The sequence below is a fragment of the Dermacentor albipictus genome, chromosome 6 (genome assembly GCF_038994185.2).
Source record: "Dermacentor albipictus isolate Rhodes 1998 colony chromosome 6, USDA_Dalb.pri_finalv2, whole genome shotgun sequence".
NCBI lineage: Eukaryota > Metazoa > Arthropoda > Arachnida > Ixodida > Ixodidae > Dermacentor > Dermacentor albipictus.
Window position 1 is genome coordinate 113,866,543 of NC_091826.1, and position 13,363 is coordinate 113,879,905.

Sequence of the window (13,363 nt, forward strand, 5' to 3'; positions counted from 1 at the left end):
TGTTTGCTGCTTAAAGAATAACCCCTAAATTGTAATTAAATGCGAATACATGAAAGTCAAAATTATTATTCCTATCATAAAATGGTATATTTTATTTAATTATTTCTAATAGCTTTTCTTTGACGCCTTAGTGGCGCTGTCAGCGCAAGACGCTATCCGTAAACGTAAAACCCTGTTTTAAAACTCTTTACTCCTACATGCCCCAACACTAACAGCCGCAAAGCTCTTTGGGGCCCCAAACTATTGGGGCCCCTATTCTAATATTCTCTAATATGATGCTGTACTTGCAAAGACGAACGTCATAACGATGAAGCTACAGCCCAGGTGGCACGTTAGGTGGGGCCAACGTTGGAAACGTATTGGCACTTCCTGGCCCAATGAGGGCCTAAGATTAACAACGTGGTTCTAATACTGACAGTGCCATTGTTATTCCTGGCCCAATGATGGCCTAAGGTTAACAGCGTGGCGCGAATATTGGCTGTGTCATTCTGATAGAGATGCAACGTTGGCCCACATTACACAGTCAGTAAACAACATTGGCAGTGCCGTTCAACAAGGTGGGAATTATTGGACCGACTTTAGCACGGATTTGCCGATTTGGGTTAAGAGTTGGCTTTTATTGGAGGACATTGCCCCGTAATAAGCCAATTTTTGCCTTGTCGGTTTTTAGTGCTCTACGACTTGCTCAGATTCAACCACATGTTTTGAAAACTAACGCACTTATCACAGGCACACTGTGAAGGAGCCAGCAATATGTTTAGAAGCTGCGACCCGCTGTGGAACCACCTGTGGTTCTCCCATGTCAACTAAATGCATGGTACAGGGACATTTTTACACTTCGCCTTCACCGAAATGCGCCCCCTCCAGAGAAAAGCCAGTACACAACTAAGTAAGCAGGGGAAGTCGCATGACGGGCAAACTCGCCGCTGCTTTATTGATCGTGCATGGGACCTTGAGCTTTCGATAAGAAGCAACTGTATTGCGCACTTGCCTGCGCATTGTATATTTTGGATGTACGCTCCGCGCCTTCGGAGGATCAGCATTCTGAGGAGAATCGAGAATTACAGTGCCACAGAGCTAATGGAACCGCTTTATATTGCATCGAGATGGAGCGCATATGAATTAGTTAAACTTTTTTTTGTTTGTTTAGCATGCATAGCATGTTACGTTGACATAGCCATCATGCTCCTATTCCAACATATTTGTTTGTTGGTGCATGGTTAGTAAGCTCCTTGTATGAATGCCCGACAGAAAGAAAAATTAGTTACACGTTTAGGTTTTTTCCGTGTCAACAACCTCTAGTCTTTGCCTGTATTTGGCACGGCGCATTTCGGATTCTCTTTTTCGGCAAACTTTCCGTCCTTCAGCCCCCGGCTTGCCTCTCCCCCACGCACCCACGTGAGCCTGGTCAATGCTGTCAGTCAAGCGCTCAGAGAGCTATAAGCTGCTGTGTCGAATTGGCTGCTCTCGGAAGCACGGGGGAAAGCGGTGGGGTCAGTATTTTCATCCTTGTCTCCCTCCGTCGCTGCCACCCAAAGAACGCGGTTGGGCTAGGTCTAGCGGGAGAAGTGTGGCGTTTACGCCGTTTTCTTCATTCACCACTTTCTTTTACCCTTTCCTTCCATGCATCGCTAGCACACTTAATGGGTGCAACGCCACCTGAGGGCTTGCAGTCTTGTCCGTTCTTGTCAGCTCACTCCTATCGTGAAAAATGCTCGCTTGCGGTCGTCACTCCTACTGAGAAACCTACGTCTTGAAATACGCAGAAATGTGGCCACGAATTTTTGTTAGTGTTAGAATTAATATAGGCGAAACAACAACTAGAAAAAAGTTGGCGCTGGTGGCAACCGTCTTTGATGTGGGATGAACTCTGATACACAGAAGCATGGATACTACAATGGTGAGTGCATTTATTTTGCGCATGTTATAAGTTATATAAGGAGCAATATCACGCGGTATATATATTACTTAAACAGCACTGGCTAATGTAGAGTGCCTGTAATTACATAGCTATTTTTATTCGCAGCCTTTGAATAGTTCCCGGAGTAGAACACGTGTAAATCTCTGAGTTTCACCCAAATTCCAGGACTCTGATTTTATCAATCCATGCGCGCTGCCTGCTCTGCTAGTCATACCGAGGAACCGCGCTTCTTCTCACTGTTCTAGGTCAAGCATCATTTCAAACCGGCAGTATTTCATTTCGTGTAATAAATGTCTATTTTGCTAGTGTTTACTGACGGAACTGCTCGTATTCCATATCAAAAACTTCGCACGAAGGCCGCATTGTCTCTAGACAGTACGAAACTAGGCTTCTTGTGCTGTAGCAGGCTTTGCTGCAATTTTTAATTATAAAGTGCTACGCTAGCTGAATATGTGTTGGGTGTAAGGCGGACAGATCCTGCGCATTTTATGTTTGTTCTAAATATTCTGTGACACCTTCTACGAAATATGCCACATATGTCGAAATATTATTAAAGTGTTACCTCACAAATCTCTTGCAAGAAAGTTTCTTGATTCACCCCTTCGAACTCTCTGCTCAAATTTATACTATTCTTGTGCTATGGCAATTTTTCAAATGAAAACATTGCCACATACACTTGTCATACCAACGTATCTGATATCTCTTTTTATTTTACAGTGCAAGCATCTCCTCTAAGTAATGGTGAAATTGCTATGGGAAGTGGCCGCAAATTCAACGGAAGCAGCAAGTTATCGTGGTCCTCGAGGGCCTGACCAGCCCGCCGTCATCCAAGCACTGACCAACCTCCCTACTGACGTCAGCTCCCTGACCTAAAACCCCTCGCCAGCCCACCGTCCTCGGTACCTTGCCCAATTCCTATCCTGAGGGCACTGTCTGTCAATAAACTGTTTGAAGGACTTCTGCTTCTTGACGTAGTATCCTTTTGTCAAGCTTTCCTAGCTACTACTGAGGAAGGCGGTGTGGGGACAATTACTACAAAAAATGATGCTAGCAAAAGGTTTGCGGCAAGAATGGATACGTGCTCTAGAGCCAGCGTATCTAAAATATTCGTCATGCAAAGGGCATTGGCTCAAAGCTGATGTTAAATGTTACCTTGCGTGCGCCACTGCTGTTTGTATGCGTAGTACACCGAACACAAAGGGAGAATAGTTTGCTTGAGGCGATGTGCGCCATACTTTATAAACTCTGAGAAGGTTGCGCGTTGTCAGTTCCTCACATGGCACATTGTGGCAGAAGTATTAAGCTGGAATCGGATTACGGGGCTGTACGTGCCAAAACCACAATCGGATTATGAGGCAAGCCGTAGTGACGGACTCCGGATTAATTTTGACATCGTGCTGTTCTTTAACGTGTCCCAACATCTGAGTGCACGTGCGTTTTCTATTTCGCCTCTGTCCAAATGCGGCTGCCACGATTGGGATCGAATCCACGACCTCTAGCATTACCATAGCCGAAAAGCTAACGTGGCCGAAACAGAATGTTGATTTAATGGTCGACTGTTTCCGTAGGGTCTTCTGGGGCCGAATCTTATAACGGTTCGGTTGGGGAACCATTCGTTTGGCCTAACCTGATTGGCCAAAATTTTTATAACGTTAGAGGTCGTCACAGGCAGCGGGGCGGTATTGCGATTTATGAATACTTCACGCATCTGTCAATCATCTTCATAGCGAACCGGTCGTAGGAACCGGCGAAGGGGAGTCCGCTTTGGGTTCCGTTGCTGTGGCTTGGCTGTTGGCTTGCGGCCGTGGCCGCGTGCGCCTGTCGCGTGGCCCCGCAGACACGCGGGTGTCGCACGCGCGTGCGTTGGTTGCTTCGGAGGTTATTACTCGCCTTCGTCGTCTGCTTAGCGTTGCTCTATCGGTGTCAACCACGGCTTGAAGTGCGATACGCGTTTGAATAAGTGACGGATAATGAGTTGCACCGTCCTTGCCGGCTTTCTAAGCACGCCTTTTGCAGGCTACGCTATCAAATGGAGGAGACTCAGGTGCAAGCGTACCAGTGGTCATTCCACGCACAGGAATGAATATTGCGCGCCGCGGTTCATCGCCACAGGCCTGCAGCTCCCACAGCTCGGTCATTCGCGAAGTATTCATCGGAATGGCCTAGATCTCTGCTGCCGACACTGTCCACAAAATTGCTCTCGCAATCACTGTGTTGAACGGTAAAAGGGCTGGGTCAGCTTTCCCGTGACTATGCTAGGAGAATGCCAGCAAACTTTAGAGCAGGAAAAAATCGAGAGGCAGACATAGACATGTCTATGTCTGCCTCTCGATTTTTTCCTGCTCTAAAGTTTGCTGGCATTCTCCTAGCATAACCATGTACCAACTAGCCCAACAAGCCACTCTCATGAACTCATTTCCCGTGACCTCCGCTTCAAAGCCAATGCCAAGGAGATAGATATTTGCATGTTGAGATGCAATTCCCAGTGCTCTCGCCAGCGTGAATAGCTCGCAGATCGCCATTCAGCAATCGGAAGGGTTCAACCTAGGCTGGTTCAGCGGTTCCTTCGTTCGGCTTATAAAACTGTATACAGTCAGGACAAATACAAGCACAAATATGATTTATTTCATGTTTGTTGGAAACATGGGGAGATGGAAGAAAAAGCTGCTGAACAGCAGCTTGACAAGCTTCCACGCCCCCTTGTTCACATAGGCAACAGCAGCTCATACAATATACATACACAGATATTATCATATACAGATATTATACAGATATTACACATTATATACAGATATTACAGATACCGATTACAGATATATACAGATACAGATATTATATATACAGATATTATCAGCATACATGCGCACACACACACGTTTTGATGCACATCTTATACATCACTAAAAATGGTGAAGGACAATTTCCGTAAAATAAATACAAGAACGAAACATAGTGTAAGTATGCATGATTGAAATACTTCAAAGGTTTGAAAGAACAGCAGCTATAAAATGAAACAGAAGAATTAACAGGTACACAGATCATACAGTTCAAACCTGGCAATAACTTTCCATAAAAGGTAGTGCATAGGAAATACATTTGTAGCATTTGAGAAAGAAAAAAGAAGGAATGATTTTTTATCAACGCTATTTCTAAAGAACTAAAGGAATAAATCTCTGAAATCTGTTTTCGAAATGCTCATCATATCAATTTCTTTGCGAAAAAAGTAATTTATTACACTTGGTACTGTGTGCCGTAACATTTGTTCACCGTAATTAGTGTGGTTACGATGGACTTCTCAGTGCTCAGGATGTCTAGTTGTATAATAATGGGTATTCGTTTGCAAGTTTGCCAGATTAGTTATAAGATTAATGCCTTGTTTCTTTTCATGTCTTAATTTTTTACAAACGTTATAGTTATACAAGTTCTCTATGTTAATTAGTCTAAACTTTCTAAGCAAGCTGTCTGATGAATAGTCTAGTGGAGAGTTTGCAATAATCCGGATTACTTTATTTTGCGTTACCGTCAGTTCCCTGACGTTTGTTGAGGTTGTCTTGCCCCACACTAAAAAGCGTTAACTTATGCGCGATAAAAACAGTGAATGATAAATGAGCAGTCTTTCGCTTACAGGAAATAGGTCTCGATGCCTGTAGATTAATCCTATAGTGCGAGCTACGGTCGTGATAACATCATTAGTGTTCGAGTCCCACAGCATGTGCTCTGAAAAAATAACGCCTAGACTTTTAAATTCTGTCACAATTTCTATCGGCTGACACTGTATTCGAAGAAGATTATTTGGAACAATGTCTGTGCCCTTCGCTCGGAAAACGACTGCTTTAATTTTTTGAATATTAATAACCAAGCCGTTGCAGGAACACCAATCATGTCGTAATCGTCACCCTCGAAAGACAGGCTGGTGTCATCTGCGTAGATCAGGAATTTCGTATCATCATCAATTTTAACAATGTCATTTATGTAAATAAATAAATACGGTCCCAAAATACTGCCCTGAGGAACACCAAACAAAGTAGATTTAATGTGTAGGTGCTGCTGTTTACTGAAACAGACTGCATGCGAGTACTAAGGTTATGATTCCAATAACTTCAAGGCAACACCACGATTTCTGTAGAATTCTAATTTTACCAGCAAAATACCCCGGTTAAGAGAACCAACTGCCTTGGTAAAGTCCATAAAAACTCCCAGTACGTATCCTTTTTCTTCAAGTTTTTTTTAGAATGAACTCTTTTTGATGAAGCAGAAGTTCCGTGGAACACTGTTTCCTAAAACCGTATTGACAGTCAGTCAGGATGTTATGTTTATCTGTAAAAAAAACTAGACGTCAATGGAAGGCATTTTCAAGTACTTTAGAAAAATCGGTAATATAGAAATGGGTCTGTAATTCGCTAAATTGTTTTTGTCACCTTTCTCGTGTAGAACACAAACCTTTGCGCACTGTAGCTGTGCTGGAAATACTCCACTTGACAGACTAAGATTGAAAATATGGTCAAGTGGGACAGCAATAATGTCAGCAATGAATTTAATCGGGCGGACATGAATGTCAAAGATATCACTGGAGCTAGTATTTCTTAATTTCATGATAATAGAGGAAACTTCAGTTTCCGAAAATGGACTCAAATAAATTGTCTCAAGACAACTGCCAGTCAAGTATTGGGTATAGTGTCCTGATGTTGCAGGAAACTTCAAGTTCACTAGATAGTCGTTGAAAACATTAGCTAGATCAGTTCCTGAAATTGTTGTGCCATTCACAACCATTTCACTAACTTCTTTTGACGCCTGCACGTTTTGAAATATTCAGTTTAGTTTCTGGATGATCCTAAAAAAGGGGAAGCTATTGACGGGAAGCTATTGTGGAGATCTCTCATTCTTATTTGGCTGCCTTTTTTTCTCTAGTTCGGGAGTGCCGCACTTTGTTCCTCAATTTCACCGCACAGCGCGCACCATCAGCACCACGCTCTTCGATTTTACTTCGCGCAGGCAATGCAGGGCCCGTATATCGTGATATTCGATTTCAAGTTCCGTTGCTTCTATCAGGCGACGCGCCGTGGGGCAGATCGCAGGTATAGCGGCCGCGCGGCGGCGAGCAAGTGATGTCCGAGCCGATGACGAAGGGCGAAAAAACAAAAATTGATATAGTCGGCTAGTGAAAGTGTCCCTAAGAAGCACTTCACGGTTTTGTCGCGCTCGCTACTTAAGAAGTGCTGGCAGTGCACTTCTGTTGCGTGCATCGTGCGAGCTCCTGGTAGCAGACCACAATAGCGCTGCGCTCTGTCACCTCATTTACGCTTGCGATACCGCCTGTCGGCTGAGAATGAAAAAGAATGACATTAATAAATTTCTTCTGCATTGCGTAAACTCCCGGCACTACACGTTTATAGTTGAGATCTTGGCGTATATTATTTAATTTATATTTCACATTTATTTAGCAAGCAGAAACATTCTGCAATTCCTCGATTAGCTCGTCATATAACGACGCACACTTGAGAGGTGGCACCCTCTCATCTATTGGTCGCGTCCTCCCCTTCCTCCACCACCGGCTTGGGAGTGGCACATTTAGTGACGTAAACGGCGAAGCGAACGGTTCGTATTCCGAACCGTTGTAAGATTCGGCCTCTGGACACCGCGGTGCGCTTTAAAGGAGTCCTGACACAAAAATTTTCGATAGAGTTTTTTGTGCTGCCATAAGTAGCTAATGACCCAGTAATCACGGCATGAAACGTATTGACTTCAGAACGCGGCAGGTAATTTTTTGGAGACTAGTTTATAGCGAACAGTTCAAGTTTCAGTTTCAGAGAACAATGAGATGGGCCAAAGAAGGAATGTAAACACAGCTGGACGCGTGATCGCACAAAACTGACGTACTCATGCAAGCGCGGGGGCTTCGCGTTGCTAGTTCGGCTGCTACACCTGCACGTGCTTTGGGATGGTCTCGCCATCATGGTCGTCCTCATTTTTGTCGTCCAGCCGTTACTATTTTCTGCTTGCGGCAGTCGCCGCCGTAATAGACGCGGCCCACCACGTTTGATTGGATCCACTACAAAGCAGCGACTACGAAAATTCGTCTAGCGCGACAGCTATCGATATGCGTACGCACCACTACGAGTACTAAGAACCATTCGTCGAGGGCGCTTTGGGAATGAATCATATTCCGGAGCCGGATACAAGGCGAGCAAACGTTGGCACAGCGTCAGGCTCGGGGGTACGTAGTCTTGGCCGAAGCTCGGCGGGTTTTCTTTATACCAAGCACGCTCGAAGCGAAACGAGCAAACCTGGCTGCTCTTCAGCAAGGTCCATTTTACGTTTCAGTGGCGCGCACGAACTCGGACCACTTCTGCCGCTCGTCGGCGTCGACGGTAGCCAACGCAATCAACGTGCAATCCAGGCGAGATTGCGATCGCTGGGACACGGTATGGGCCTAGCTCGCTGCCCATCGCATCCGAGGTCGACGGCCCGCGCGATCCGTCCGCAGCTCCTAATAAAGCACCTGTATTCAACAAAACAATCAACCTTTGCACATTTATGTCGCTTATCAGTGACTATACAATTAGTTTTCCCGATGCGGTTGCTAGCGATGAGAAATAGCCAGGCGAGACGGTTGCAGCGGTAATTGCGCTGACCGCTTGCGAGTCAAAAATCATGGCAACGATTTAATATTTCGCGCAACGTTTTAAGACATGCACACTTTCGAGGTCACTTTACTGTGAGTTATTTCGAGTAGGAAACAAGTTATAGCTGATTTTTGCGCCACCGCTACTGGCGAAAAGGGTGGCCGTCACGACCAGGGAGAAAAAAAAAAGACATCTGGATGATCGCAGCGGCGAGAAACCTTCTCGCCGGGCCCTCCCCGACTGCTGCGCAAACTGGTGAGGCAGCGTTATCTCGGTTGTTTACATTCCTTTCTTGATGTCGGTGTCGCGAGGATCTGCATTATGCGGTTCGCTGCGCGCACTATATTAAGATTCATTTTAATTATATCCGGAGCGGTATTCACCGTTGCTATTTTGCAGACAATGTGTGTGTGCCGACATAAATTGGTCGGACACGTTATTTCTACTTCGAAATTTCGTGTCATTATTCCTTTAATTACTGCGGCTCTGCTTCAGCACGTCCTAAGCAATTTGCCCAGTTTACATATTTCCGTGGCGTTTATTTCTCAGAAATACTTGCAACGTACTGTACCGCACCCAGAACTTAAGCTTGTCCTGTTTCCCCGCAACCGTTGTCGTATATTGGTGGGATTTCCTTTCCCTGTCACGTCGTCCCCTCGCTTACATGGAAACTGCCTCTTCTCCTCTCTACAGTTCCATCTGCCTCACGCGTTAGTAGAAAGGGGAACACTGCACTTTCTGAAATGCTTCTGAGGGGAGTCACGGATAATTACAGCTCTCAAGCGGGTAATGTAGCGACTGTCATCTGAGCTCCAGAGGGCATTATGCACATTCGACGTGGTGAGGTGAAAACGGCGAAGCAATATATTTGACTCCATTTACTGAATCTTGCTTCATGGAAATGCTTTCACCACTCCGCGAGAAAGTTGGCTGTCCGCAGTCTGCTTTGTGAGCCTGAAACCACCTACATGCGCATATTGTATGCACTGGTTGAAATAGTGTGCCTCTTCAAAATTTTCTTTATGAAACGAAGCTTCCATAATTGTACTCACCCTTTGGGGCTCCATCATATCTTGTGACAGCCGCTCACCACCAAAGACTCGCGTTGCTTGTTCTGTAACACTCACTCTAGCACCGCTGATTGCGCTCGCATTTACTTTTACTATGGAATATAAGTGCTTGATATTCTATTTGCGAACATTATTTCCCGCAATGAAGGGCCACGAATATAGCAGGAGCGACCCAATGATTGAAAGCAACAGGGTGATACCTGATACTAATTCAGCACAACAGGAACTACAACATGATTGCCTATGTCCACATAGCACCGTGTAGACATTCGGCAGGTAATTCGGTTTATCAAAGAAAGCAGGTAATGTCAGCCAAATTGGAACAGTAAATTTAAAAGATAAGCGTCTTGTTTCATGTGCCGGAATAAAGTATAGAAAACATATACAACATTGCAGAAATGAAGGTAATTTGGGGCAATATTGAGCATTTCTTTTGTAACAATCGTCAAAACCGATATTACTGCTGACAATTTTGTTCACCGCCAGGGCATATGGCAACAGCGCAGGTCCTCAGTGTTGTAATGCTGTGCTCTTCTGAACAACTAAAACGGCTAAACCTGGAGCACCGCTAAGCACACAGGATATCACAGCTTTTAAGATAGTGTTGTGTACAACGCTAAAACAAACACATCTTCAGTTTGGTTCACGTGTAGAAAGCGGTGATGAAGCCTGTAGCCCGCTGCACCGTCTTCGCCACACACAACATTTTTTATGCTTTCTAAATAATATCGAGGGTCTGGACCTCAATGACGCCTTTTCACAACCACTGAAGGTCCCGCAGATGCGCGCGCAGCGGAATCACAGTTGGGCACTTCCGGTCAGGACACCGTGCTAAGATTGCAGGCGACGCGACTCCGTCAGGGTTCGCTGGATGCGACAGGCCGCCTCAGCTTCTTCGACGGAAGCCATTTCCATGACGTTGAACAGCAGCTGCGGACTACGCGAGACGAGGCTCAGGGCATTGGCGCAGTAGTCGCTCCGGTTGGTGCCCATTACGAAGTGGGCCGCGCACATTGCCAGCGCACGGTTGCGATTTACGACGCTCCGAACTGTGTGGTAATGGCTCGAGTGTGGAACTTCGTTGTGATCAAATATGCAGAGGGTGTGGTTCTCTTGCAGCCGAAGAGCGAGGCAGCGTAGCATCGTACCAATTTCACGGAGCACTAGGGAAGTGTCGTCGATATCGTCGACATCGTCGTCGGAGTAGTACAAAGCAACATTTGAAAGCGTACGGTTAACAGACAACGCACACGCGACGCCTATGGCCTCCTCCTCATCAACAATAATTGTGCCTTCAACGTGCAGCTTTTGCAGGCTCCGATTGTTCATTAAGGCCATGAGAAGGCTTCGGCGTACGTGGCGGTCGTCAATCCGCCCTCCAACGTTCAGATACAGGTTTCTGAGTGCCGTGTTCGCCGCTAGGTAAGGGATTAGAAGTGCTTGAAGAGACAAAAATTGCTCACCCGAAAAGCACAGGCCGAGGCGCCGGATGTGCGCCCACTGAGGCAGCAATGCTAAGGCGCTTTCGAGCATTTCGCTACGAACAACTGTCTCGCTGTTAATGATAACGTGCGAAATGCCGCTGCACGTTTCAACCGCCTCCAGGCATTCCGTCACAATTAGCGCGCACTTGAAGGTCACCCTGCTTTCGACGCCGTTCTTTCGCATAGCCTGGTACATTATCGCAGTATCGGTGAGGGGCACATCGACGACGACGGCCTTGCGTAGTGTTTGGTTCCGCCTTAGTGCCTCGAAGAAACGCACGCACCCTGACATGCATGAACACGAAAGGTCGACTGTCAACTCCTCCAACCATTTGTTCTGCAGAAATCCTTGGGTAAGTCGATCGATGCACCCACCTTCGTCAGAATAATCCATGCCGCAGCCACGCATGCCGCCCTTGCAGCTGCAGTCATCGTTGTGTCTTCCATATCCTACACGCAAATTGCGCAGTGCATCATTTTGAGCCAGCATCCGCGGAATCAGTTCTTCAAAGACACGGCTGTGCATATACCCATGTAGTGACAGCCCATACAGGTGACGATTATCTACAAGTGCGCTCATGATGGCGTACATTCCTGCTGGGCACGTGAAGCAGCATTGCTTCAGATTGAGCGTCCTGAGACACTCCTTTCGGGCAACAACGGTGGCCAGCAGGGCACCGTGGTCGGCTCCATGGAAGCAAGTGCACAGTGCCAGAGTCAGCGTGTGTATGCTCGAGTTCCGTTTGAGTGCCTTGAGCCACAGCGCGGCGTAGTCAGGGTGGACGTGCACGTCAATCAGCGAAAGTGTGGTCAGTCTTTCGGTTGCGTTAAAGAAGTTATGAAGAAGCACCACGCACAAGCTGTTGAGGGTAACATTGTGCATGTGCAGCTCTTGGAGGCTATAAGCCGTGGCCAAGGCAGAAACCACAGTGTCTCGCTCTTCTTCAGTAGCGTGGATGTTGTGTACATGCACCTTGACCAAAGAAGGCACCTTGCGGGCTACGATGCCTATCAAGAAAGTGTTTGCCTGCCGCCCACGGTTGAGATCTTTTACATCAATGTCTATGGACACGATACAGTGATGACGCTGCAGAATGAAATCTAGCAGATGCGTCACAGAAGGGTTCGCCTCGGCGATATATTGCCGAGCAATATGATCGAGCTTTAGTGTCTTCAGCTCCAGATGTCCCGGGGCCACTTCCCGAAGCTCAAGGTTGACAGTGCTTATTTCAGCGTTGACGCTGTGCAAGTGATCAAAGATGGCGCACCTTCTGCTTGCGGCGATTTGCGTACAATGCCCCAAACTTTCATTTCTGTCCAAAGAGCTATGAAACATCGTGGTAGACGCCGAGGTTCCCAGACACCAGGGTCAACTCCACCTGCAGTGAGAACATATAAAAGCTGGTTCATGGTCGACGCAGTAGAATGTTACACTTAGTGACTGAAGTAACCAGAGTTAGGTTAAATGTGCTCGGTCTGCGTTAGCATCACAAAACTGAAGAATACTATCACGTTGCGCACTACACAGTATGCTGAAATTAAGCTTTTGCGATCGAATATCACTACACTTTCTTCTGGAATACCATTATTAAGTTTTCAAATATACAAATGTCTGAGCACACAATGTACATGGTGGAAACCATGGGAGGCGAAGTTTTCATTAAATGGTTAATCAAGTAAAAACCACGTAAATGCGACGCGTGCAATTTCCATAATTTAAATTATATGGAACATGAAATAATTTGCAATAGCTATGGGCCACACATGTCATAATTGTAGTGTCATGCAGTGTTTATATGGGTGCACATAGAGACATCGACTCAAAGATGCAGGACGGCGAAAATGGTGCTTTCTGGAAACTTTTAGAGTAATGTCCCAGGTTAACCCACACTCAAAGATACAGTAGAGAGAGCAGATGGTATGGCGGTGGCAGCCCCGCAAGGAACAAAACGAACGTATTCTCAAGGAATATTGTTGCAGCCGGCGTATATACCTATCATATGTTTGCAAACACGGTAGGCAACGTCGATCTATTCAAGAAATAATAGGCGAGAGAACCTGACTTTTCACAACGCGACACTATAGCGCCGATTGCTGCACTGCCCGACAATTTGCGACGCCACCCGTCGCTTCCGTTCCCGTCGGAGCGGCCACGCGTCCGTTTGCGTTGCAATGCCTGCTACTAGTCTATGTGTGTACACTTCGGCACGCGTGGCGTTGTCGTCCCCATAAGCCTGGTACGCAGTATTATTCTGCAGTGCCACA

General features: G+C 46.2%; 1 protein-coding gene across 1 annotated transcript in view; it reads right to left on the reverse strand.

Moving 5' to 3' along the window:
- Nucleotides 1-10,335: 10,335 nt before the first annotated feature.
- Nucleotides 10,336-13,363, reverse strand: part of LOC139047000 (uncharacterized) — an 88,030-nt gene continuing 85,002 nt past the window's right edge. Inside the window, exon 4 of the mRNA XM_070520932.1 lies at nt 10,336-12,477. Coding sequence (XP_070377033.1) covers nt 10,446-12,434 — 1,989 coding nt within the window. The 5' untranslated portion in view covers nt 12,435-12,477 and the 3' untranslated portion in view covers nt 10,336-10,445. The remainder of the gene's footprint in view (nt 12,478-13,363) is intronic.